Here is a 26,691-nt window from a genome sequence, read left to right on the forward strand (position 1 = left end):
TTGTGCAAATAAAGAAAATAACACTGGATTGTCAAATTTACAACTTGCGTTTATTATCAGCTACTTTAGTTTTAAAAATTACATGCAGTAAAGTAAAGAATATCAGTCATCAGGCAACATTGCTTAGGATAGACAAAAGAAAACAAAAACAATCTGGGATTCTTGAAATCATATTAAGAGTAAGGATTGTGCTTTCTTTCTGCAATTTCTTCTTTCATTTTATGTGTTCTAAACCGTCACTTTCTTCGTCATTTTTCACATTTTATCAGTTCACTTTTTCATAATTCAGTTTTAGCAATAAAGGAATGTACTACTTATAGTGTCTGTATCGAAGCAGTTTGTCCTGGCCAAGACCTGGTCAAGCCAGACGTCTGTTTTCTCTCTAATATAACATGAATTCCTTTTTCATTCTAAGGTGAACCAATGTTCTGAGATTATTGAAGTCGCGCTTTATGTTACTTAACTCGGGACTCTCAGCCTAACCACTGACCACTGAAGGTATGTAAAAGCTTAGCATCCAGAGACCTTGATCTCGACTCCTAGGCAGCCTCGGTTGATCCGACAAAAGCATTGATAATATTATATTGAGACATCATGCCTTCAAAATTGTTTCATAGCTTTGTGCAACGGGATTGCAGAGTTTTTTTGCAGAAAATTTGTATCTAATATAATACTCTCTTGAGCAAAGCGCCATTGAGATGAATGATGAAGAAAATGTTTCGCAATACTAGTTTGGACCCTACATTCTTTGTTTCGAAATTACTCCCCATTTTCAAAATATTTCATCACTAAGATCATTTTATAGGTTTGATACTTTTTGTCATCAATATAATGTGCAAACACTTAGATTAAATAATGTGCTGAAAAATCGACGAAAAGACAGGACAGTAAAATTAAGCATCACACTACATGTCTTTTTAACCAAATTTCACCTAAAATCTAGCAATCACATTGAAACGTATCAAATTCTATTCATAGAGGAGAAGTTATTGTTTTACATTCATGGTGATTCAGATTTCCCTCTAGGCCAAAGATTTGAGTCAAAGCTGTCCCTGAATTATTATTTTGGCATATCTTTCAATTAGATAAGTTTTATAAGTTCATAGTTTTTTAAAAGTAAGAGAAACGTAGCTTTATAAATTTCACCAGTCACGTATTGGTTAAACGTAGTCTTAAACCAAAGAAAGCCATTTCCTGGAGTTAGTGTTGGTTCAAAACAATTTATCTTTTTAACAGGTCACATTATCCGTTTGGTGGTGAAAACAGCCTCCCTGATTTACAAACCCAGTACAGATGTCATGATACATTAAGAAGATTGCCATGCATCATGGCTCAAACTAGAAGGCTTCCTGTGTACGGGGTCTATCCACCTTGTAACCATGCAACGCGCATGGAAGACTATCTGGTGCGAGTACGAAGTGAGCGTGCTGAGAGAGCCCGCAAACCAGATAAACCAGATGACTTCATTTGTTACTCAGATACAGAAGATGATGAGGATTTGCTAGTGAATAAGTCTAAGTTTAATACTTCGTATAATTTTGTCGATTATATTGTGAGCCGACAAACTGGTCTCAGGGATTTTCGTTGCTTCAAATCAAATTTTGCCTCCGAGTATATCTCAACACATGAGATGTTTAAAGAATGGACAATCCCTCTCACACCGATGAACAAAGTGTTTAGCTCTCAATGGCTCAGTGACAGACAAATAGCATTTGGGACCAAATGTTACAAGGTTTGTTTAATGTTCTTTTTCTAACATTTTAAAATGATCATTCATTTCAATACTTAATCAATAAACCATAAAAAAGGTGTGAATATAAACATTCTGATCCACTTTATTCAGAGATGGAGGAGTTGAATACCTAGAGTAAACTCACAAGTAAACATGCATCATAGTGATGCTATTTCACATTGAAACACTTGTATTCCAGCAGATTTGAGTCTACAAATTTTGTCCAATATTTTTATTAAATATTCAAAAATGAAGGATATCCTCGTGCTTATTATAGCCTAACAATTCCAGTTATAAAACAAAAGTGAAAAATGCTCAAAGCATAATTATTTGAAAAAAGAACTTTTTTAAAGGTCTGTCAAAAAAGTACTCTACTCGAGTTTGATGGTCTTGGATGAAGGTCTTCTTCGAACTGTCTTTAACAGAGGGTCACTGGGGTATGGGGTAATAAGGTGTAAAATGTGATTTTGGGGAATAGGGGCAAACGTGCTGGATTAGCTAGTGGCATATTTGAAATAAGGGGGAAGAAAGCATCTCTACCCACCAAGAATGGCATTAGAATTTTACTACTGACGCAGTGCAAGGAACAGCTCTGATATTTGCTTCTTGCGCTGTCAATTATTGTTGATGCTTAAAAGCTCCCATTGAAAAGGTGGAACCTTCTCTCTCCCCCCCCCCCCTCAAAAAAATAAACACTCGTAAAAAATCTACCATATTTTTCCTGTTGTTTCTTGATCAGTTTTTTTCTTTTCTGCTTCTGTCCTTTCAGCTAATGGTGTATGATGTAGTGACCCAAAAACTTGACCAAATCCCTCTACTAGAAGGTCGGAGAGAGTTTCGTTCAGATTCAATGGAGGACCAGGGTATTCACACTCTAGAAATAAACCCCTCCAGAACTCTCCTGACAACCATTGGAAACAGCGCGAATGAGGTAGCAGTTTATAAGCTCCCCACCCTGGAGCCTGTCTGCATTGGCGAGGTATATTCATGGTCCATTCTATTCATCCATCAGCATGTAAAATCTACACACGAACCTCTGTAGTAGTTTTTCTCTAAGAAAATTCTTGGCTCTGTTAAAGAGTGAATGTTAAAAGTGAATGAGAGAAATATCCTGTTTGCCAAGAAGAAACTATCTCTGTGTGATAACTTCGGCAAAGGTTTTGCTGAGCACAAAAGATAGTGACATAAGAAAATGAAAAGCCACATGATTGAAATGAAGGTTCTTACAGAAACCTGTGAGCCTAGGGAGTGAAATTAGGCCAATATTGTGGCATTAATGTTTGGCCTTTATTGTAACCTTTCTCTTAGAAAACAAATGTTAAATTATGTATCTCAGAAGCCAGTAATAAGTTTAATATTGACGGTGTAAGTCGGCAATCACGTATCTTGTTTGCGGTGTCTGAAAATCTCTGCTTCTATGTTATTTTTTAAAGGAGAACAAACTGTCATAATTCATTAAAGTTTTTACAGAATTTTTTTTGCACAAAGAAGAAAAATCATGGCAGTTTTAAAGAATTGCCGTTGAGTAGTTTTCCGTTTAAAAAATAAAGTATGACAGGAATGAGTATGTCTTATTACTGACAATGTTTTGAGTTTAATGATACATTTTTGTTTTTTTTTATAATCTATTTGTAGAAAGGACATGATGATATGATTTTTGATATGGTTTGGTTGGACGATGAATTTCTCGTCAGCGGTGGAAAAGACACAAAAATGGCTCTTTGGCGTGTTCCACAATTTAAAAGATTCTGCCCAACAACAACACACTACATGGAACCGTTGGTAGTGAAGACTGTCAAAAATGCAGACAGGGTCAGGTCCTTAGTTTTCAATCGCTCGCTCAATGAAATTGTCGCTCTCACATTGAACGGTTTTATTCATGTTTGGAAAACAGAGGAATTCAGACAGGTTCGTATTTTAAATACTCGATCTATAATGTACATTTTTAACTATCTGTCCAGGTTCCAAGTAACCTTTATTTGCATAATTTAGGTATCAAGTGATAGTAAAATAGAAGCAACAAAAAGCAGTAATGCAAACCAAGAATAAAAGGTCTCTGTTCCATATAAAGAAATTTTTGGCTTCATACTTTTCAACCTATATGTGAAAGCCAAGGTTGCTTTTGTCTTAGATCAAATATTAGAGTTAAACATTTGTTGTAAGGCTGGCTCAACCCTCTTCATTCATTATCTCTATTCATATTAGCTGAGGAAGTAATAGTCTTATAATTGTTACTGTTACAAAAAGACTTAAAATTTAAATTTTAGGTTTTTTTTTTTTTTTTGTGAGGTTTCATTCCTTTCAAAATTCAGTGACCTATTCTTTAATATTCTAGAAAATAACTAGGAAGTTACAATCTAGTCAAGAGAATGCTTGTATGGCCATGCATGGTAGCGGAACGGTGTATGCAATCGGCAGTAAGTCCTATACTGCATTGTTGGATTCTCGGACCATCCAACCTATCCGAAAGATAGTGTCAAAAAATAATGGATATGGTAGGTTTCAAAATCATTTTATCTTAATATTTTATTCAACTTTTTTTTTTCCATTTTCGCCAAGCTTTGATTCTAAAATATAAGTTTTTTCTGTCCTAAAAGGAAAACTAAATGTATTATATCGCTGAAATATTTCTGTCATCCATGACTCACTCAGTCTCTCGATGACCAGAATTAGTTCAAACGATTTGATGATATTGATCGCTTGGATCCAAAATGGTCAGTAATAATAGTTAGATGTAATTGTTTCAGTTGATTTCTTCTTCTCACTTTATAATATAGGACTATTCAAGTTCTTGAAAATTTAGTAAATTTTCATCAACCATGATAAGTGAAAATTCAAGGAATAATACCATTCAAACTTCAATTTTTTTGTCTTAATTAAGATTTTAAGTACCTTGAATGGCACCCATGTGCTCCATGTGCACAGTTAAACTTTTGTAGTGCCCGTTTCAGATAACTTTTCTGTTTTCGCTTTTTCCTTTCTTTTTCCTTTTCTTAGACTGCAAAAAAGAAAAATTTATCTGAAATGGGCTCTATCAGATGCAGGTTATCAGGAGAATTCTCATCCTTTACATCCTTACAAAGTTAGGCATAAATGATTTGATTAAAGCTCAGCCCCCCTCCCCCCCCCCCCCCCTCCTCAAGCACATTTTCTCTGCTCAAAGGGTCAACTGAGATAATGGTCATAATAATCCAAGAATTTTTCAGCTGTTGAAACTTACAGAGTTATTTTTGTACATCGTAGGTATCAGATCGCTCAGTTTCCAAGGTGACATGCTTACAATTGGCACCGGGTTAGGAACAATATTGTTCTATGATTGGAGAGCGGGTAGATATATAGTATCCAAAGTTAATTCTAGTCGAACGATCTCTCTCAAAACAAGCCGTGGATTTGTGGTAAGTTAATTATACATTAATTATTTCATAAATATCCCTTCTTTACTGGGTAGGAAACTTTTTAATGCAAAAAAATCAGCTCAACTTCTAAGGCCCTGAGAAATAGAACTTCGGCGCTATCTCTGCAGGGCAAATCCTTCAATCAATGGTTATCACTAAAAGTGACTGTTCAAAGAATTAGCAGTATGTATTTGTTAAGATTTTATGCTTTATTCTCTGAAATTTTAGATTTACAGCTTTGAATTGTGGCTAACATCCTCACCAATGATTCCAATCAGTTGGAAAAGCTCTCCATTTTTACAATGATCTGACTTTTGTACTCTCTAATGGACATTTCTTTCGACATTATGCAAACCACATCTTTTGCTCCAAACTTGTTTCAGCAATTCGCAGACAATGATTTTGTGGACCATGGATTTCAGCAAAATCTGAAGTATCTTCCTGCAATTTATACGCACTGCTACGATTTGTCCGGCGTGCGTCTGTTCACTGCTGGCGGTCCACTCGATTCGAATACCAGTGGCCACTATGCAGGATTGTGGCAGTGAGGTATTTTCATTATCCTAACTTTTATTTATTTGTTTGATTTTTTTTTTCTTAAAATCAGGAATACTTTACCCCATATAATTGACCACCTACTTTTGATGCTCAGCAGCAGATTTTGAATATTCATGTGCACAACAATCGAAAGAAGAGCATGATCCCAGAACCCCATTTTTTATGCCCCTCCCTGGAAAATGTGAAATGTACTGTAAAAATTCAATAGGTTTATATCTAGAGCTGTGCGATTAATGAAATGTTAATTGTAATTGCGATTAACTTTTTCAATCATAATTGTAATCAAATTGAAAAATTAATTGTGGTTGAGTTGATTAATTTGACTCCATGAAAGTTTGAATTTGAAATTTTGTTTGTTTAAATATGCGTCACTAGCATACTTAAAGCCTCTAATAAAAATATTGAAGGGAAAGCACCAGCTTTTGCAGTCTTATGAACAATTCTTCAAGAATTCATACAATTTAACTTCGTTTTTGGTCACAAAAACCAAAAAAATAAAGATTACAAAAATTTGATCATTTATCACCTTTTCCCCAATTTTAATGCAAATCGCGATTGTAACCATGATTAATTTCGTCAATTGTAATCAAATTAAAAAATCTTTAATCCCTCAGTTCTATTTATATCTAATTGAATTCTTTTTTTGATTTGGTATAAGGACAGTTTTTAAACTTCAAAGATCAAAAAGTTAAAAAGAAAAAAAATTCACATAAAGAAAGTATGGATCTTTTATTGCCCGTCATGATTTAGTTTGCTGCAAAAGAGGAGCAATTATATGTTTTTGATGAAAAATTTAGTTTTGAATTTGTGAAGTGCAGGAGTTGCCATAACTCCTCGTAACTTTCACTACATTCTTCCTAATTATATAAAAATAGATGACTAGAAACTTAATTTGAAACTTTCCTTGGTCTTCAAATAATTCAACTTAACAGGGTTTTAATGAATCCTAAAAAAATTTGTTCATTATCTCAAGCCCGATTGTTTTCACATTGATAAATTATCAGTAAGTAAGTGAAAAAAATTTTATCGTTCAATAATCCCTGTTGCAGTGATGGTTTAGTCTCATATACCTATTTATCAATAATGCTCATTTTGTGACGTTGCTGTCACAACAAAAAGTAATCAACCGGGCACAGAGCATTACTTGATGTGCTGCATCAAGTCGCATGATGGGCTTTTCCATTCAAAGTGCCATGAAAATTTAGACCCATCGTTTTTCCCCTTCAAAGAAATGGTCAATAATTTGTTGTATTTATAACTTAAAATTGTCTGTGAATCTGCTTACAATTAGTTGTTCACTATTCTGTTCACTCTTGTAAATTTTATCTGGCTGTGTGACCTGCTCTGTGGACTTATGCCTAGTTCTACCACCTCTTGTTAAATTTAACCTCCTGAGGAAGGCAGACTTCCAATGCTTTTTCTTCGGATTTTAGGGTTTACAGTAAATTTTATGGTCCGACTGACATTTTAGACTTTAGTAGGATTGCAAAATTCTAATCTCTGGATCTAATCTCAGCAAATACTTAAAATCTCTGGCCCATTCAACCTAGCAGCTGTTAAATTGTATTAAGGTGATTCGATGGACGCCATATTTTGTGTCAGAACGGCAATCGATATATGGCATCAATTGGTTCCATTTTTTCAGCTACTCGTTATTTTTCTCCAAATTTGAGATCGCAATTCTGTTGTCAGGAGACTAAAGCACTCATTTACCAATTTTAACTTAGAAATTCAATGTAATAAAGGTGTGGTTTTCTCTCTGAAAAAACCACGCCTTTATTACGTTGAATTTCTTTGTTAAAATTGGTAAGTGAGTGCTTTAGTCTCCTGACAACAGAATTGCGATTTCAAAATTGGAGAAAAATGACGATTAGCTGAAAAAATGGAACCAATTGATGCGATATATCACATGCCGTTCTGACACAAAACATGGCGTCCATCGAATCACCTTAAGAGGTGATGGAATCAGGGCACTGCATTATTTTGTCATGTTGTTTTCAGCAAACTGAGCTCATTAAAGCCTCAAAAAATGCATGCATGATCTCATACGAGATGCTGTTTCACCTCATCCCCTAGTCAGTCTCTCGGTTAAAATGTTTTTCTCCAAAAGATGGCTTGTCTTATTGTTTCCTCTCTGAGGTTCATGAAAGCTAAAGTTTTTAAAATGTTCATGTATATACCTTGATTTTCGCACATTTCTTTACTTTGGAACCTATGAGGAACCTTATTATTGTTGCTTTATTTGAAATTTTAATTTATTTCATGAAAATTTTAGCGTAGGACTTGCAAAAGAACATGTTTATGTGTATTCCTTTGAATGGTTTCTGAGATACTTCTTTTGTGTTGTAAAAATTGTATGGCAAAATATGTTCTTTCCTAGTGGGGGAAGGAAGGTGTGATTTTTCTTAACTAGATGTGAATACAAGTTCAAAAATTTGATTCAGATTAATTTTTTTTTGAGTGAGAGGTTTTTTTTTCTTTTTGGGGGAGGGGGGAGGGGGGCTAGTGTCTCCCATGGAGGCAAATTTTCTTATTGTTTAAAAATTAATAACTAAGGCAATTTTATTTACTTTCTTGTCATATGTATGAGTGGCTCAACAAATTTTTGAATAGAATCATTGTAAACAAAAGCATGCTTGTAATTATCTTTCACAGCACAGTTTTTAACTCAGAAAAAGCTAAGATACAGTTACTTAGAAGCACGAGATTTTACAACATGCTCAGGAAGTGCTTAGGTGGTACCTACTCTACAAAAACATGTCATGAACTTGATTTGTCAGCAAGTGATTCAGGCTAAATTGTTGCATTACCATTTCCTGCTAAGCGCAGCATTTGATCAGTGTGAAGCAGATGTTTTTTAACTATGATAGTTGCCTCCAATAAAAATTAGTTTAAGTCGATTGATAATTGAATCTTGATTTGCCACCCATAAGAGGGTCTAATCAGGACAAAGTCATCATTGTACCACATCTATTTTTACGAGGCATGCTGTGCTAGAAGTAGATGAAGCTTGTTTTTCGATGAAGTATGCCAGGGTGTGGTTTAATCATTTTAAAAGTATCTGCACAGCACCTGCAATTTTTTGCTGAAATGTCATTTAGGGGGTCTACTTATTGACTGAAGAATAACAAACCTCTAAATTGGTTTTGTGGCCATGTTTTTATAAGGTTACTTTTCACTTTTTTGGTAAGTATTAGGGGATAAGATGCTAAAATAGTGATTTAGGCTGCATTTGTAACCTGTAAATGTATGCCCAATACATATTAATGGATTCAAATGCCTGCTTGCTACTACTTCTCATACCCTTTTATTATAATTTTGAAAGATCTCAAGGATTTTTCGGGAGGGATTTACAGGCCACACTTACAACCGGCACCACCTTTTCAGCATATCACCCCGAATTATTCTCCCCACAAAAAGGGAATATTGCCTCAACAATGACCACACAATCAATTAAGGGTTTTTTTGGTCCTCAATCAGTAGGCTCTCTAAGTCACAGTCCAGCAAGAAAATTGCGGATGGTTATGAAGAAGCTATTTTGTAAAATGTTTGAACCACACTCCGGCCCATCAACCTCAAAAAAAAAAGAAAAAATCAGATAAAATTAAGGAATGAAATTTATTCGTAGAGAACCTGCGGTAGATAATTCAAGTAATCACAGCAACTTTTGTCACAGCATTTCATTTGTTTACAACTTAAATGTTGATTGTAAAAAGTATAAATTTGCATAATTATATCTCCCTCAGATATCTTTGTGACAGTCCTTGGTTTTTGAAAAAACTCAGCACCATATTTGAGACGTTGGTTGCAGAAAGGGCATTTATTGGTTGTGATATTTCCAGAGTCTCCACTCTTAATTTATATATTAGAGAGGAAACTATTGGGTGAATTTTCTGGCATTTTTCGTTTTCGGTATTGTAAAATTATAAAGAGAATTCAGTAAAAAATTCAATAAATTCCATACATTTGCTATAATTATAAAGGGATGAAACGTTAGGAAAGATTCTAAGACACCGCAACCAGGAAATGCCCTTTTTGCACCCAGCGCTTCATTTATGGCGAAGTATCTATAAACTTGCATCTTGGTGAATTTTGAAGTTTTCATCTTCTCGCAACACTTCATTTCAGGAGAATGGAATCAATAATCAACATTTTATTTCCAAATTCATAACCCGATAAACCCAGGATTTATTATTGATGCATTTAATATGCATAATGTGCATTTTTGTACAGTTTTCTGATTTAGGTTTGATGTCAAATAAGTAATTAAATCTTGTCCTATGTTATCTGATGTATATAATTGTTTACAACAGCTAGATTTTTTCCTCACTTGTGTATCCCTCCTCACTGAGTGCAGATTTAAATTGGGAGACGCACATAATTCTACCAGCATGTTAATATCCTGGCAGTCAAGATTCTCATGCAACAGAGAATATTTCTGGAATAGGTTTCCAATTGGACGAAAGTAGATTGATCAGGATTTTTTCTTTTTGCACTACATGAAAATGTAGCAAGGTCAGTTCAAAAGTTCTCAATGAATTCAGTCTTTACCCATTTTTTGATTAAAAAAACAAAATCTATCGTAACCTGGAATTCCGTTGTTGCTTGTTTTTAACAATTCCAATTACCTTTCTATTCTAAAGCAGGTAAAAAAAGCACGAGTGTGAACTCCCACTTTAGAGAATAAGCTTCAGATGGTACATCGAATCCAAGGTTGAAATTATGTTCTTTTTATGGTATAAAATTGTAATATATGTGTCATTTGATGCATCTATTGAATAAATATCTAATAAATCTCTGCCAATGTAACAAGCATGCTCCTTGTAAAGTTTAATGAGTTTGTCTTATGTAAGGTTGTTGAGCCAATTCGGTCATGTCTTTTAGACTTGTGATACAAAAAAAAAATTGTATATTTCCCCCGTTTTTAATATGTGATGGTTGACTTAAACCCAACGCCAAATATCTTTTCAATGCCCCTTTAAAATTGATTGCTTGGATTTGAGAAATAGTTGTTATGAATTTAAGTTTCTTTCTCTCTTTATTGTTTACTTATTAATTATGTAAAAGATCATAAATTATTTTAATTTGTATTTCGAGTACAAACTTATGTTACGATTTTTAATTTTAAGTATTACATGAGCATTAAAGTTTAAAATTTCATACATATTACTCTCGTTGTTGTGTGTATCTTTTGATTGCCTCACCACAATCTACAGATGATGAGTATGAGCCTTGAGATTAGTCTCTTCTGTTTGGAAAAAGGTTCAATTGAATCATCTTATACAAGAGTGTTCCATAATCTAAACTTTGATATTTTTGAAAAACACTGCTAAATGGACTGTCAGACAGAGTAAGCACAAATTAAAGCATGCTAATATACATTCCCTTCTTAAAAATTCACGTAGAATCCCATTCAGGCAACGAAAATTACTGACATTAACTTCTAATGAAGATATTTTACGTTTTTTATGCATGCATTTAAACCTCTCGCTCATGAAAAAACAAAACTTCACGCAAGTCAAATTGCCCATCAAATGTTGTCATATTAATCTCTGTGGCATGAAAATATGATAGCCTCAATGTAGGCGCTTCAGCTCACAATCAGTTGTTGCATGTTGTTAACACTTCAAACAACACAGGGTAGGGAGGAAACACTGCTTGATTAAGAAGCTCGCCACAACCATTGTAGTGCGCGATTCGGCTCATGCAGAGTATTGTTTTTCTTGCGAGCAGGCAAATCAAATTTCCCAAAATCAATGTGAACTAAAAACGTGAGTACGTTACTTAGAAGTTAATTTAAGCAATCTTTGTTACCTGAATCTTAGTCTGGGTGAAATTATCATCAGGTAACATTTATCATAAAACTTTAATTTGTAGGTACCTTATGACGAAAGATGAACGAAAAGATTCAATTATTTGGCGACAATGAATCAAAAAGAACAAAGCATTTGATTTAGAGACATGAGGAAAAGGTGAATAGATCGGGAGAGTGAGAAACTGATTTGGATGGTCCAGCAAAACGGCATGCGGAATCCGAGATGAGATTACCGCTCGGTGCTGGGATTCCCCTGATTTCCTTGTTGACACACTGCCAACAGTTCACTCAAGTGCTGAAATGAGGAATCTTTCTGGCTCTTCATTGCCAAATAATGAATCTTCTCGGCCGTTTTTCGCGAAAACGGTACATCGTAGAAAGTTGGCGCAATGATAACTTTTGATCAGTATCTTGAGGAGAATCGAATGCCATAAAAAAATTAAGGATCCGCCAGGGTGCACTTTTCCATTAGAGGTGTGCGGGGTCCTTTTCTACCATAAGGGATATGCCTAGAAACCACGCCAGAAATTGAAGGAAAAAATTATTTTAAAAAGGCCCTCTTAAATCCAGATTCTATTGGAATTTGAGTGTTTTGGATTCACAAAAATGGTTTTTAAACATAAAACTGGTTATGCACCAGGAATCTTAAAAAATTAATAAAAGAGAGGGGAGGGGGAGAGAGAGAGAGTTAGCGTGAATAAATAAAATTATACTTTATTTCTGACCGATAAAAATGTACCTAATTACAAAAATAAAGTTTAGTTATGACAGTTAGCCAACATCTTATCAATAGAACCGCAATAAATTCGGTGGAATAAACACGGTATAAAGAGTCTACTGCTTCCGTCAGTCCCAATATAATCATTCCTAAAAAGAGACAAAGACAGACAAGTGCTGGTCAGAAAGTAGCTCTCCATAGATGCCACTGTTAAGGGGTGGACCAATACCATAAATAATCAAGCATCAAGATACTGAGCTAAAAGGATGATTAAATTCTTTGACCTTCTCACAAAGAACAGAGTAATAGCATTAAAACAATGAACGAAACTAGAGTAATAGCATCTAGAGGGCATTTCACCTATCTTAACATGTTGATCAAAAATACAAAATTTGAGTCAAAATTATTATCAGTAAATAGACACAGTTTGATTTGACAAAATAAGTGCAATATGTAATTGAGATTCAAATAATCACTATTTTAATCTGAGGTTTCTGTACAAGGTTTTTTGGGAAGATAGCCAAAGCACATTTCTGGATACGTTCATTCTGCTTTTCGCTATACTTAAAGAATGGCACCAGTATTTCAATGACATTTTGTAAAAACTTATGGTATTTGTTTACTCCCTGTATTATGGAACACCTATAAATATGGTCTCTCATTTTAGACTATTCTCACCTTGCCAATTCCATCAGATAAATAGATGACCGACAGAGTGTAGAATACTTAGACATGCATACATAGAGGGTTTACAAGATAACTTGGTAAAAAAAAAAAAAAAGAAAAAAACACAACTTTAACACATGAGTGAATGAAGCGTATGAATCACAATTAAAAATGACTGATACATGAAAATAAAATGAGAACTGAGCCTCCTCATGAATGCGACAAATTTTTTAACATAAATTTTATTCACTTTGTTATCCGACTCTTGGATTTCTTGCAATATTCTGAGATGCTCATAAAACTATTCCTTCATTGTGACCTTTCAAAACCAGAAAAAATACATTATTGCTTGGGGGCAACATTTTGTCTTTTTCGTAAATGATCAAAGATTATTAAGTACCTATTATCAATTCTGTTAGTGCTTTGTGGCAATGCAATAAATTGAAAACAGGAAAACCTGTAAAGGGAACTGGTGAAATCAATACTTTGAGAGATATTTTTCCCAAGCAGTACCATTGGAGGCTGTTGGGAGAACCCATCCAATTGGAATCAATGAAGAAATTTGGCTATGTGCCACTGCAGTGCTGTTATGAGGAATGGAAAATTTATCCCACTGACTCCTGCAAAAGAAAAATAAATAAATCAATAAAAAAAATACAGTGAGGTTCAAATTACAACCTGGAATATCATGGATTTTAAAATTAATAGTATTAAATAAGTTGCGACTCTAAAAGACGTTATCATGTCTACAACACATCCGTTGACCGAGACCGTCCGACTATTCTGCCGTGATAGCAAAGACAGCAGTAAGTGTCGAATTTTCGAAATTGAGTTTCCTTCAAAATTCATCTAATCTCTTTTAGATGAAATCACTAGGATAGCTGAAACAGCAAAATTTATCTTAATTGTACCAAGATGAGACATGTGAGCAAGCCATAACTGTGCAAAAAATGACATAATTTCAGGCAAGACAATAGTAAGTGACAATATTCCTCCAGAGAGCTAATGAAAACAGTGCTTTCAAGTAAAGTGCCATCCTCAGAAAAATAGAATTCTAGAAATAGGCAAGAATAATGATTTCCAGAACAAACCCAATTGAAGTTAGATTCAAAAATAAAGAGAGAGAACAAACTTGGAGGTATTATAAGCACATTCACATTTATTGATTGAGAAAGTCCGAAAAATTAAGCCATTACCTATCCTTGGTATGCCTCAATTTTCAAAGAATCTGAAAAGTGCAATATCAGTCTCAGTTTCAACAATCTGTTAATTTTGACCAAATAAGCAATTTGATAATCCCTATAGGATAACAAGCTAGGGAAGGACTTAGAGAAAGGTGATATTTATAAGATTAAGGGCAAAAACAGCTTTGGGTTTTATGTAAGGAAAACAAATTGTACCCTACAACTAGGGTACCCAGACACATGAGAAATATCAAGATAGGACAGTGCATTTTTGGAGGAAAAAACATGACGAGGGGCTCACCTTTTAACTACTCAGAGAGACGAACTATGAAAAAGGACTAACATGTAGCAGAGAATTTTACACACACAAAAAGAGGAACATTACTTTTAATCAAGGGATCCACCTGCCCAATACATTATTCAGGGCACTTGACAATAACGGTAACATAGTGGAGAACATCCAAGATACTGAATCAGTTAAATGGACCTAATGATAGCTGCAGGGCAGAGACATGCCACTGAAACATTTATTTTTTTAGAAAAAGAGTTTGAGGTTTTGTTTTTATTTAATTTTACGAAATTTTTTTTACAGTTTTGCATTTGTCTACTTATGAGTGACTCAAGTCCTATAGCTTATTATAAATAAAAAAAATAATTGAAAATTTTGAAAATATTGATATGCTTGGTGAAGAGGGTTACAAAACATCGGAGTAAAGTATGGGGAACTACTTTAAATTAGGTTTATATGGCACTACCCTCTATCCTTTGGACATAGAGCAGCTACAAATGAGAAAAAGTAGGAAGTAAAGCTTATGTACCTTATCAGAAGCAGCTCATTGAAATCACTGTAGAACTGGTGAGAATCTTCTGTACCAAACAAGAGAGTTTTCCACGAATTGAGGGCTTCTTCTTCAAGATGTTTTTTGGATTTAATGGTTTCTAGATTCGCTTCAGATAACATAACTCTGAGACCTTGTTCTTCTAGCTCATACTCTTTCAGCTTAGCAGTCCACATTTGTTTCAGATTTTCTGAGAAGGAAAAATTAAAATTACAAAGCTGGAAAAAAATCAGTCTAAAACTATAATTTTTGAGAGCAAGTCCTAAATCATCATGAAACTTTGATGATACCTTGAAATTTTCGAACAGGCACACAACAGCTACTATAATTTACTCTTCATTCATGTTGACTGCCGGACCTTTTTACCTTAGGTAATGATCATCTTCTTGATGATGCTGCATATTCTTCATTTATTTTCCCTCAAAATTCTTTGATCTCAGAAACCTCCCTTTGGCATCCTGATAGCTTCCCTGCCTTGCAAATTACGTTCGCTGAAGGCACAGTCAAACATTTAACCTCGGGCCAACCAAACTCTTCGGTATTTAAATGCCCAACTCAAACCTCAAATACCATCCATAAATATGTACCTAGGTATTTTTTGCTGCTGAAACCGAATAAGACTTACATTCATTTCTAGCTAGCATGCACAAGTTTTTTGATAAGTTGTGTTGTCTCTGGAAAATCCTGTTTTCAGTTATTTTATCAATTTTCAAGCTATCATAAACGTAGGGCATTTTATTTTTCAATGCTATTTCATTAAGAATCCTCATTCCAGACCCTTGCCTCATATGAAATTTTGTTTTTGTTAACATGCGCCTTTGAATGCCTCAATATGGCTCGCAAAAACCTAAGTGAATTTGCACAAGGAATAACAGTGAGAACAACGTCAATAATGATCACTCAGACATAAGAAAGAAACCTCTCTATTTGGCGGGGGGCAAACTATGAGATGAGGTGGTGGGCTGCTTTTTCACAGTAAAACCAGGAGGAAAAATTTCTGATGAACTTACCAAAAACGATAAGGGAATCTACAGTGTTTGAGTCTTGTTGATTTTGAGTAAGCTGCCGTTTCAAAAGTCTCAGCTTTTCTAAACCTGACAGTAGATCTAGCTGCCGGGTAGCTTCTGTTGTGCGCCGAGTGACTTCTGATAAAACAAGCTGTGCCTCTTTCTTCAATTGTTCATCCTAGATTGAAGGGAACCAGCAATTTAAAATACTTGTTAAAACTTCTAAATTACAATCGAAGGTTAGACTTGAATACTAGAAAGGTACATGTACATAGGGTGTCCCAAAAGTACTGCCCCTTTTTCCGCAGAGGGCGAAAGAATGCAGATATCAAAATGCGGTTTGTGTGAGGTTATAGTCCTAGTAATTACCTATAAAACAAGACCAAGTTGAGCTCTGTAGCTTAAAATTTGACCGAGATACAGCATTTTGAAAGTGACGTGTCAAGGTGCCGCCTACGAGATTTTCAACATTTTTTTACGGACGAACCCTAGGACGAACAGACACGACGCATCTGCAGGTGGTCCTTTAAGATCCGGTGCAATGAACTTTTTGAGATGTCAAGCAACACCTGAAACTTACGCAAGGATAAATGACGGTCTCCTCGAACAACAGCAGCAACGGTACCGATTAATTCGTCTGTGGTGGAGGTAGACGGTCGGCCCGGTTTCGCGGGACTTTCCGTCGATTCGCGGCCGCCAGAAAAAGATTTAAACCAACGACCAATGCTACTTCTGTCCAAACAGTCGTCTTTATACACGCCTTTCATTTCATTAAAAGTGTTTTTTACTGACATTCCTCGACGAAAACAATGACGAATAACGTGGTGTTGTTCTTTTCTTAATTCGGTACTCATCGCGAAAGAAACTTCCAAAACGACAGAGGGATGAACTCAGATTGACGTGCCGGGAAAGCTTGACCAACTTGGATGGCACTAGCGGACACTTTCAATCCTGTCGTTGGTCTGCATAGGGGCGCTTACACGTTGCCAAATGCCGCCTAAAACACAGTGTTGCCATATGTTTCTGGCCGCTTCTTCTTCTTTTTAAAACCGTTTCATTCTTAAACTTGGTTTTTTCTTTCGTAAAAAATGTTGAAAATCTCGTAGGCGGCACCTTGACACGTCACTTTCAAAATGCTGTATCTCGGTCAAATTTTAAGCTACAGAGCTCAACTTGGTCTTGTTTTATAGGTAATTACTAGGACTATAACCTCACACAAACCGCATTTTGATATCTGCATTCTTTCGCCCTCTGCGGAAAAAGGGGCAGTACTTTTGGGACACCCTATGTATTTGAGGATTTTACAATGAAGTTAAGCCTACCAACTGTGGTGGAAGGATTTTTATTCTTCTTCAAATTAAGGGTCCAGCAAACCCTTTGGCTTCCCATCATGTAGTAAACATCCTCCTTATCTCCTTTTGCATGCATGAGGGTCAACAGAATTATAAAATTGTTGAAGCCATCTAAAATACGAATGCATGGCTTTGAGAATTGTTTAAATAGCAAAAAAGTCGACTCCACAAGCGTATTTGTCACTTGTGCAATTACGTGTAAGATAATGTAGTAGTTATTATTATATCTTGATCTTCACTCAATATTTCCTCTGCTTACTCACAGCTTCAACGACGGCATTCTTTTTCAGGAGAGATTCAAAAGTTGATATAATACATAAAATTTGACAAGAATTTATTTTTGTCATATTGATTATCCACTTTAGGATGTCTATAAACTGAATCTTCCTTACTCTCTCTACACATTTTAGCCTTCTTCCTTTTCACAATAATTTCTGGCCACAAGGCTAGGGAGCAGGGGTGCAGAAAATTTCTGACAATGTGGCTACAGAGCATGAAAATGCTGATACTTTGAGGATAAAGAAAAAAGAGAGGTTGGCACTTAAAAAAATTTCAGAAAAAAGGGATTTTAATAATGGGAAGGCTAAAAACGTTCCGCATCCCTGGAAATGTGTGCCAGCGCTGCGGAGTGCCTTCAAGTCTAGGAATGAGAGCCCTTTGGTTAAACTGTGAAGGTTTGTTGCGGTGAGCCTGAAGCGTAGTACACTATAAGCTCGGCTCTTAGCTACTGGTATTAAAAAATTTCAAAATAAATGAGAGAACTATTAAAAGCAAAATTTGAGTTACCCTTTTAACACTTGCTGCTATTTCCACTTGGGCTATCATCCAGTCATCTATTTGTTGGCTCACTATTTTCCGATCATTTTCTTTTTTCACTCTTTCTTGGTGGTATGCTGCATTCCTCCTCCCAAGGCTTGCTCTTTTTTTCTGTCTTTTTCTCAGCTGAATTTTGACTGAGGCCAGAATTTTTGGGTCTGTTACATACTCCAGCTTGTCTTTGATAATTTTCTGCACATATTTTAGGAAAACGTTCTTTGACTTTAATGTGTCAGATTGATTGACTAAGAAAACATAGAAAGTCAACTAGGGTGCTCCTGGTCCGGGAATAAATGCACCGCGTTAAGCAGAGAGGAACCAAGCTACATCAGCTATTGCCAAATTTAATTGGGTAATCTAATGTTTTGCATGAAAACGGTTGTGCAGATTTTAGTGCAAACAGTGAAATTTCTGCCTAGAGCAAAGCAAATTCCTCCACATTTTCAAAAGAATCCGCACAAAGGTTATCTTGTAAAAAATTAAATTGACCAGTTAAATTTGTCAATAGCTGATTTGGCTTGGTTTTTCTGCTAAACGCGGTCCAAATATTGATCAAGCAAAGGGGAGTCTAGAGTGCTTGAGGTCTGAAAAAGGTTCAGACTGCTGACCCTTAGTTATTGTCGAAGGTACATGACGACACTACAATGATGAGCTTGATAACAAGAAAAGACAGGGCATGTCTTGTCAAGTCATTTACTTGGCCAGTTTTAGTCCTCTTGTCTTGGGAGGACAAAGTAATTGCTTTATGAGAAAAGTTAAAGGAGAAATTAGTTATTTATGAAAAGGATGGCAGGAGTGACTTTTGCAGTGTTCATTTCAAAGGTTGCAAGCAGTGTCCTCCAAAGAACAGTATAGTAAAATTACTTGGAGTGTTAAAGAGCTGGAATCTTTTGGTTCTTTGTTCTCTCTCTACCTCACTTGTCTACAGATTTGCCCAACTCATCCCTGGGCAAAAGCCGATTTTTTTAAACATTTCACTATGTGTCCGAGTGGTGAGCAATTCATGTTTTGACTGAACATTTCTCAATTGGCTAAAAAAATCAAGTATTGACCATGACAATAATTGAAGAAAAAGTCAATAGGATCTATCCATGAAATGATCAGATCAATACATAATACAAATTGACATTTGGAAAGATACTTGGAAAAAATTAATGAATAGTATCAAATTAATACCTTTAAAGTTTCCATTTTGTGACAGGTTCCATCCCACTCTTCATCGCTTAAAGTTTCTACATTCCCTTTCATGGTCAAAGAGAGATTTTGCAGCTCCCTAGCACTTGACATGCACTTCTCCAATTCAATGCGAAACTCATGAATCTAGAAAAATAAAAACTCAGACAGAATAACACAAAAATATGCACAAACAAATGCACCATTGGACGTTGAGAGTGGAGAAACACTCCCACTCCCACTCCCCCCCCCCCCCCCCCCCCCCGTGAAGGACCATTGTAATGGTCATGGATTGGATGATTTTATAGATACTGAGACAATTTTTTCTGTGATTTCTTTCCATGACACAACAGGCTACCTAATTAAAATTTTGTTAAATTTTTGGATGTGTGCCAAAGTTGTATTATTTCACTTGAGTTAAAAATCTGAAAACCTTCAAAAAAACAAAAAAAAACTCAACTTACACAGATATCTTATTACCTAAAATCCTTCCGAGATGTTAAAATTGCTTAAAAGGGGTGAAATTAACTTCTTCTCTCTCAGATTGAGAGCTTTGGTCCTGCAGAATGCATTCTACCATAGGTATTGATGATCTCTCAAATCTTAAGATTTAATCCATCGCCTCTTTCCTCTTTGTATGTTTGCTCTTTATTTTCTATTGCATAGTCTCATTTAACCACCATGGTTCGTATTATGATTGTCAAGCATTTTTGTAATATTTTGTACTTTTAATAGCTTGATGTTAGCCAAAGATTGTTAAAAATAATGTAACGATGATGGTAATAACTGTGTATTTTAAAATTGATGTTGGAATGTTGTGATGACTTGTACAATCCCTAAAGAGGAGTAAATTTACCAATAGCAAAATAAAATAAATAAAAAAATAAAGCTTGAAAATATAATGTTTCAGTACTGCCTCACCCAAAATGGTTGTCTGGGCTTCACTGCATCCACTGGTTGGCAAAGTGATTTGTTTTCAAGCCATTCTGAGACAGACTTGAACTGTAGACTTGGGACCATGAAACTTTCGAATTGGTTGCAAGAGACTGGCTGTGATATTGGAGGTTGTTCTTGAAAAACGTGCTGTGGCAAACTTTGGGCCCTCGCAACACTCTCATTCACTGAATTGATGGCATAGTTCTGGGAGGGCATTTGAGGGGGCATAAAGGGACCACCAGGAAATGGCGGACAAAACATTGCGGGAGATCCAAAAGTCTGATCAAAATTTGACCCAGGAACTGTACCAGGAGGCGGTACATTGAAATTACCATGTGGCGGGGCGTTAGGAATGATTTGTCTTCGCAAGTTCACATTTTCCCAGCCACTGAAATTATTTTCATGAGGATTTCTTGAGGCATCATTATTCCAAGGTCCATTCGGTCCTTGATGATGGTTTGGATACATTTTCACCAGCTGATGAATTAGCACTAAAAGTTCCGGTAGTGTTAACAACACTCAGTATTTAACTGTGAATTACTAGAGTCTCAGCACTCGGGCGAGGTCTTTCTCTCACATGGATTAAAAAATGTTAGTAAATTGTTTTTTTTTTTAAAGAATGAGGGTCCAACTTAAATTGAAAACGGTGATAAAAAAGTGTAAAATTAAGGGTTAGAAATGTGGAAACTTAGAGGTGATGCAAAATCAAGAGGATTGTCTATTAAGTTGGTAGTTCTGACTTTGCTTCTTCAAGGATTTGAACAGCTGTTGCATAGTCTTCTTCTTCTGCAAGATCCTTTTCATGGTCAACAAGTGTTTTGAGTTCTTCAAACGCCTTTGCAAGTCTTCGCTGACAGTCTGGCACCATCATTAGGGATTCTCTCAAGACTTCTTCTTGCTTCTTGATGTCATACTCATCTTTGTCTGAAAAATGAGAGGAAGACTGAGCGAACTTCGATTCAATTCAATTTAATTCTTTTCAAATACACATAATTTCATTACAGAGTAGGCTCCATCCCCCACCAAGACAAGAGCACAGCTCGAGTGGTGGGTGTCAAGACAACTAATCATAGCTCAACTACATAATGTAATCTATATCTTTACTTTACTACCAAATGTTTACCGTAATCTTTTCTTTTGCCAATCTTGATCTTTACCAAATCTTTATAATCTTGTCTTACTTACCAAACCATTTTAACTTGCAATTGTTACAATGGATAAGGACTGTGACTGAAAATGAAAAAATGGAGTACACTTCCTTGAGAAAAATTATACAGGCGAATTGTTAGTGTTCTTGATGGAAGTCAGCGAATTAACGTCGGTCTATCCATGTTTGTTATACGCTGTCTAGATGTTTGTAAACTAAGCTAATCAGCCAATTCAGATTGGCTTAGGAGCTTGCTTGCATGTAGGTACATAGACTAATTTTGCAGACATGATGGCAAGTCATTCAATAATAGGTCTTTGGGATGTTCTCAAGGGGTAACATGACATTAATGGAGTCAATAGAAGTTGACGTTTGTCTCAACATACGATGTGCGAGCTCTAGATAGAGAAATAGGGTCAAAATGGCATTTAAAATCTTATCGTTTAGGAATAATATCTGAACAGAAAATTGTGACAGGATTAGTCCAGGCATAGCAAACAATTTTTTGGTGCTGTGGGAGGGGGGCCAACGGTTTACTAACTCTTCATAGTGGTATAAAGAAAGAGAGCTTCTAATAGTATGCTATCATAGCTTATGCTCAGGACAGAGAGAGCACCGGCTGTCTGAGAGACACCTTCGCTTCACCAGTAATGCCCAAAAATGCATCTGCAAAGGAAGAATTGCATTTAAAAATATCAATCTACTTCCATTGCAAATGAATATTTTCAAGGTAAAATTCCATTCTTCCTTCTTCCAATTTTACAATTTTCATGTTGTATGCTATTCTCTTAACTAATGTACAGAGGCTTGCACTATCATTTCAAGGCCTAAGCTCAAAGTTTAGTTTTTAGCCAGATTTTTTATTGACTCAGTGCAATGTATAGAATACTACTTAGTTCCACTGCAACAGGACTTAGGGAGTATTCATCTTATGACCAAATTGGAGAAGACTGGTGGGAGATTTTTAAGGACCAACTTACTTTGACTTTTGAGATTTTGAATGCGATTCCTCTGAGATTCTGCTTCACGCTCGTACATTACTTTTTCTTTTGTCAACCTCTTGACAACACCTGTTTTAATTTTTAAAGCTTTGATTCGAGGATCAGCCATTTTCACTCGAGGTAAAAAGAGTAACAATGGAAAATGGTGATAAATTCAATCTTTTATCAAATTTGGAACATTTTTCACATAGATACAATAAACTTATTAGAATTATTGATTTCACAACCGCACAATGCTCAATATCCGTTGATCCATAGAGAAAAAAAAGGAGGTGTTTGCATTTCGGGCATCTTGGAATTTTTCATAGAGTATCTATAGCTTTGATGACGTCATTGGGTACAGCGACGTTTTTATCCTGTCGATTTTCTTGGAAATGGTGTAATTTAAGGGAAAAAGTCATTCTATAAAAAGTGCTTGAAATTAAATAAAGAGTTGATTTAAGTAAAAAAATCGGACATTATGGTCCGTTTTTACAGCGTCAACATAACCCTCAACGAGCGTCTTGTTTACATTGATGACGTAGGTGGGTACAAATCCTCAAGATGCAAACACCTCCTTTTTTTTCTCTATGCCGTTGATCACCGCGCTGAATCTATCAGACCCCTATCAGACCAGCCCATGAACAACGTGCCAGGGCATGCCTCCCACCAGGCAAGTCTCTGGGCCCGCACCAGTAGTACATTCAACCACCGCTGCAGCGCTGCGCATCCGCATGCGCCAAGCGCAACTTTAAAGTCCGCTATATAAAAGACCAAACCACGGATCTCGATAAAACTTATGGAATACACTAATCATTACCTTAAGTATCCAGAGAAACCATCCCTTCGAGTGTGCACTGATCCCTTCAACCCCTAACTCAACATTCCGCTCTCATCAGACCAGGTAGGATTTTTCAAGTTACCGCCCGGCAAGACCGGCTTTAAGCTCGAATATAAAAAAAACTAAACCACGGATTTCGATAAAACTTATGGAATACACTAATCATATCCTTTAGTCTCCAGAAAAACCATCCCTTCGAGTGTGCACTCATCCCTTCAACCCCTAACTCAAAATTCCGCTCTCATCAGACCAGCTAGGATTTTTTACTCTTCCGAGCCGCAGCTCAAATATAAAGTCCAGTAAAAAACCAAACCACGGATTTCAATGAAACATTCGGAAAAGCCCCTCCATGTCTTCAATTAACCGGAAAAACCGTCCCTTCGAGTGTGCACTGGTCTCTTCAACCCCTAACTCAACATTGCGCGCTCATCACATCACCTAAAATTTTTTACTCTTCCGGATTTTTTAATTTCCCGGTCGAAAAATCAACTTCAGACTCGAATACCGAAAATTCTACGCCGCCGATTTCGATTAAACCTTTACAGCACTCCGATCGTGTCCCTATCGAACTGGGAAGTCCCTCGTCCAAAGGGATACTTTTGCCGATCAACCCCTAATTCACTCCTCGCGTCTATCAGACCGAGAATGGATTATTGAATTTCCCGCTCGAAAAATGAACTTCAAAGTCGAATACCGAAACTTCTACGCCGCCGATTTCGATGAAACCTTTACAGCACACCGATCGTGTCCCTATCTGTCAAGGAAAACCCTCGTCGAAAGGGATACTTTTGCCGATCAACCCCTAATTCACTCCTCGCGTCTATCAGACCGAGAATGGATTTTTGAATTTCCGGCTCGAAAAATGAACTTCAGAGTCGAATACCGAAACTTCTACGCCGCCGATTTCGATGAAACCTTTACAGCACTCCGATCGTGTCCCTATCTGTCAAGGGAAACCCTCGTCGAAAGGGATACTTTTACCGGTTTAATCGAAATCGGCGGCGTAGAATTTTCGGTATTCGACTCTGAAGTTCATTTTTCGAGCGGGAAATTCAAAAATCCATTCTCGGTGTGATAGACGCGAGGAGTGAATTAGGGGTTGATCGGCAAAAGTATCCCTTTGGACGAGGGACTTCCCAGTTAAATAGGGACACGATCGGAGTGCTGTAAAGGTTTAATCGAAATCGGCGGCGTAGAATTTTTGGTATTCGACTCTGAAGTTCATTTTTCGAGCCGGAAATTCAAAAATCCATTCTCGGTCTGATAGACGCGAGGAGTGAATTAGGGGTTAATCGGCAAAAGTATCCCTCTGGACGAGGGTTTTCCTTGACAGATAGAAAAACGATCGGAGTGCTGTAAAGGTTTAATCGAAATCGGCGGCGTAGAAGTTTCGGTATTCGACTCTGAAGTTCATTTTTCGAGCCGGAAATTCAAAAATCCATTCTCGGTCTGATAGACGCGTGGAGTGAATTAGGGGTTGATCGGCAAAAGTATCCCTTTCGACGAGGGTTTCCCTTGACAGATAGAGACACGATCGGAGTGCTGTAAAGGTTTAATCGAAATCGGCGGCGTAGAAGTTTCGGTATTCGACTCTGAAGTTCATTTTTCGAGCCGGAAATTCAAAAATCGATTCTCGGTCTGATAGACGCGAGGAGTGAATTAGGGGTTAATCGGCAAAAGTATCCCTCTGGACGAGGGTTTTCCTTGACAGATAGAGAAACGATCGGAGTGCTGTAAAGGTTTAATCGAAATCGGCGGCGTAGAAGTTTCGGTATTCGACTCTGAAGTTCATTTTTCGAGCCGGAAATTCAAAAATCCATTCTCGGTCTGATAGACGCGTGGAGTGAATTAGGGGTTGATCGGCAAAAGTATCCCTTTGGACGAGGGACTTCCCAGTTAAATAGGGACACGATCGGAGTGCTGTAAAGGTTTAATCGAAATCGGCGGCGTAGAAGTTTCGGTATTCGACTCTGAAGTTCATTTTTCGAGCCGGAAATTCAAAAATCCATTCTCGGTCTGATAGACGCGCTGAGTGAATTAGGGGTTGATCGGCAAAAGTATCCCTTTCGACGAGGGTTTCCCTTGACAGATAGGGACACGATCGGAGTGCTGTAAAGGTTTCATCGAAATCGGCGGCGTAGAAGTTTCGGTATTCGACTCTAAAGTTCATTTTTCGAGCCGGAAATTCAAAAATCCATTCTCGGTCCGATAGACGCGCTGAGTGAATTAGGGGTTGATCGGCAAAAGTATCCCTTTGGACGAGGGACTTCCCAGTTAAATAGGGACACGATCGGAGTGCTGTAAAGGTTTAATCGAAATCGGCGGCGTAGAATTTTTGGTATTCGACTCTGAAGTTCATTTTTCGAGCCGGAAATTCAAAAATCCATTCTCGGTCTGATAGACGCGAGGAGTGAATTAGGGGTTAATCGGCAAAAGTATCCCTCTGGACGAGGGTTTTCCTTGACAGATAGAAAAACGATCGGAGTGCTGTAAAGGTTTAATCGAAATCGGCGGCGTAGAAGTTTCGGTATTCGACTCTGAAGTTCATTTTTCGAGCCGGAAATTCAAAAATCCATTCTCGGTCTGATAGACGCGTGGAGTGAATTAGGGGTTGATCGGCAAAAGTATCCCTTTCGACGAGGGTTTCCCTTGACAGATAGAGACACGATCGGAGTGCTGTAAAGGTTTAATCGAAATCGGCGGCGTAGAAGTTTCGGTATTCGACTCTGAAGTTCATTTTTCGAGCCGGAAATTCAAAAATCGATTCTCGGTCTGATAGACGCGAGGAGTGAATTAGGGGTTAATCGGCAAAAGTATCCCTCTGGACGAGGGTTTTCCTTGACAGATAGAGAAACGATCGGAGTGCTGTAAAGGTTTAATCGAAATCGGCGGCGTAAAAGTTTCGGTATTCGACTCTGAAGTTCATTTTTCGAGCCGGAAATTCAAAAATCCATTCTCGGTCTGATAGACGCGTGGAGTGAATTAGGGGTTGATCGGCAAAAGTATCCCTTTCGACGAGGGACTTCCCAGTTAAATAGGGACACGATCGGAGTGCTGTAAAGGTTTAATCGAAATCGGCGGCGTAGAATTTTTGGTATTCGACTCTGAAGTTCATTTTTCGAGCCGGAAATTCAAAAATCCATTCTCGGTCTGATAGACGCGAGGAGTGAATTAGGGGTTAATCGGCAAAAGTATCCCTCTGGACGAGGGTTTTCCTTGACAGATAGAAAAACGATCGGAGTGCTGTAAAGGTTTAATCGAAATCGGCGGCGTAGAAGTTTCGGTATTCGACTCTGAAGTTCATTTTTCGAGCCGGAAATTCAAAAATCCATTCTCGGTCTGATAGACGCGTGGAGTGAATTAGGGGTTGATCGGCAAAAGTATCCCTTTCGACGAGGGTTTCCCTTGACAGATAGAGACACGATCGGAGTGCTGTAAAGATTTAATCGAAATCGGCGGCGTAGAAGTTTCGGTATTCGACTCTGAAGTTCATTTTTCGAGCGGGAAATTTAAAAACCTCGATCGGTCCGAC

The 26,691-nt window shown here is 37.0% G+C and overlaps 3 protein-coding genes across 4 annotated transcripts; 1 reads left to right on the forward strand and 2 right to left on the reverse strand.

Annotated features, from left to right (window-relative positions):
• The first annotated feature begins 112 nt into the window (after positions 1-112).
• Positions 113-10,854, forward strand: DCAF12 (DDB1 and CUL4 associated factor 12-like protein). The gene is made up of 8 exons (XM_019060121.2): positions 113-179; positions 416-498; positions 1,237-1,732; positions 2,502-2,711; positions 3,368-3,640; positions 4,068-4,227; positions 4,976-5,127; positions 5,511-10,854. Exons 3-8 carry the CDS (start codon positions 1,328-1,330, stop codon positions 5,673-5,675), a joined length of 1,365 nt encoding a protein of 454 aa, XP_018915666.2. The 5' UTR covers positions 113-179; positions 416-498; positions 1,237-1,327; the 3' UTR covers positions 5,676-10,854.
• Positions 10,855-12,198: 1,344 nt separating this feature from the next.
• LOC109043081 (uncharacterized) lies at positions 12,199-20,667 on the reverse strand. Of its 2 annotated transcripts, XM_019060122.2 has the most exons (6): positions 20,177-20,667; positions 19,259-19,402; positions 18,053-18,274; positions 15,918-16,092; positions 14,887-15,097; positions 12,199-13,504 (listed from the first exon to the last, which is right to left on the reverse strand). In XM_019060122.2, exons 1-6 carry the CDS (start codon positions 20,657-20,659, stop codon positions 13,363-13,365), a joined length of 1,377 nt encoding a protein of 458 aa, XP_018915667.2. In that variant the 5' UTR covers positions 20,660-20,667; the 3' UTR covers positions 12,199-13,362. The 2 variants fall into 2 exon arrangements, with proteins under 2 accessions (XP_018915667.2, XP_072159763.1); XM_072303662.1 differs by lacking the exon at positions 18,053-18,274.
• Positions 20,668-20,863: 196 nt separating this feature from the next.
• Positions 20,864-22,885, reverse strand: Tbca (Tubulin binding cofactor A). Its single transcript, XM_019060126.2, has 2 exons — positions 22,319-22,885; positions 20,864-21,115 (listed from the first exon to the last, which is right to left on the reverse strand). Exons 1-2 carry the CDS (start codon positions 22,446-22,448, stop codon positions 20,913-20,915), a joined length of 333 nt encoding a protein of 110 aa, XP_018915671.1. The 5' UTR covers positions 22,449-22,885; the 3' UTR covers positions 20,864-20,912.
• Between the last annotated feature and the right edge of the window lie 3,806 nt (positions 22,886-26,691).

Source organism: Bemisia tabaci, chromosome 1 (genome assembly GCF_918797505.1).
Source record: "Bemisia tabaci chromosome 1, PGI_BMITA_v3".
Taxonomy (NCBI): Eukaryota; Metazoa; Arthropoda; class Insecta; order Hemiptera; family Aleyrodidae; genus Bemisia; species Bemisia tabaci.

Coding starts and splice junctions, on each gene's coding strand:
- DCAF12 (XM_019060121.2), top strand. CDS start 1,328: ATGGCTCAAACTAGAAGGCTTCCTGTGTACGGGGTCTATCCACCTTGT. Junction 2,712..3,367: donor AGCCTGTCTGCATTGGCGAG/GTATATTCATGG, acceptor ATCTATTTGTAG/AAAGGACATGATGATATGAT. Junction 4,228..4,975: donor GTCAAAAAATAATGGATATG/GTAGGTTTCAAA, acceptor TGTACATCGTAG/GTATCAGATCGCTCAGTTTC.
- LOC109043081 (XM_019060122.2), bottom strand. CDS start 20,659: ATGTATCCAAACCATCATCAAGGACCGAATGGACCTTGGAATAATGAT. Junction 19,403..20,176: donor AGCCCAGACAACCATTTTGG/GTGAGGCAGTAC, acceptor TTATTTTTCTAG/ATTCATGAGTTTCGCATTGA. Junction 13,505..14,886: donor AATGAGCTGCTTCTGATAAG/GTACATAAGCTT, acceptor TTTCTTTTGCAG/GAGTCAGTGGGATAAATTTT.
- Tbca (XM_019060126.2), bottom strand. CDS start 22,448: ATGGCTGATCCTCGAATCAAAGCTTTAAAAATTAAAACAGGTGTTGTC. Junction 21,116..22,318: donor TCAAAATCTCAAAAGTCAAA/GTAAGTTGGTCC, acceptor CTCATTTTTCAG/ACAAAGATGAGTATGACATC.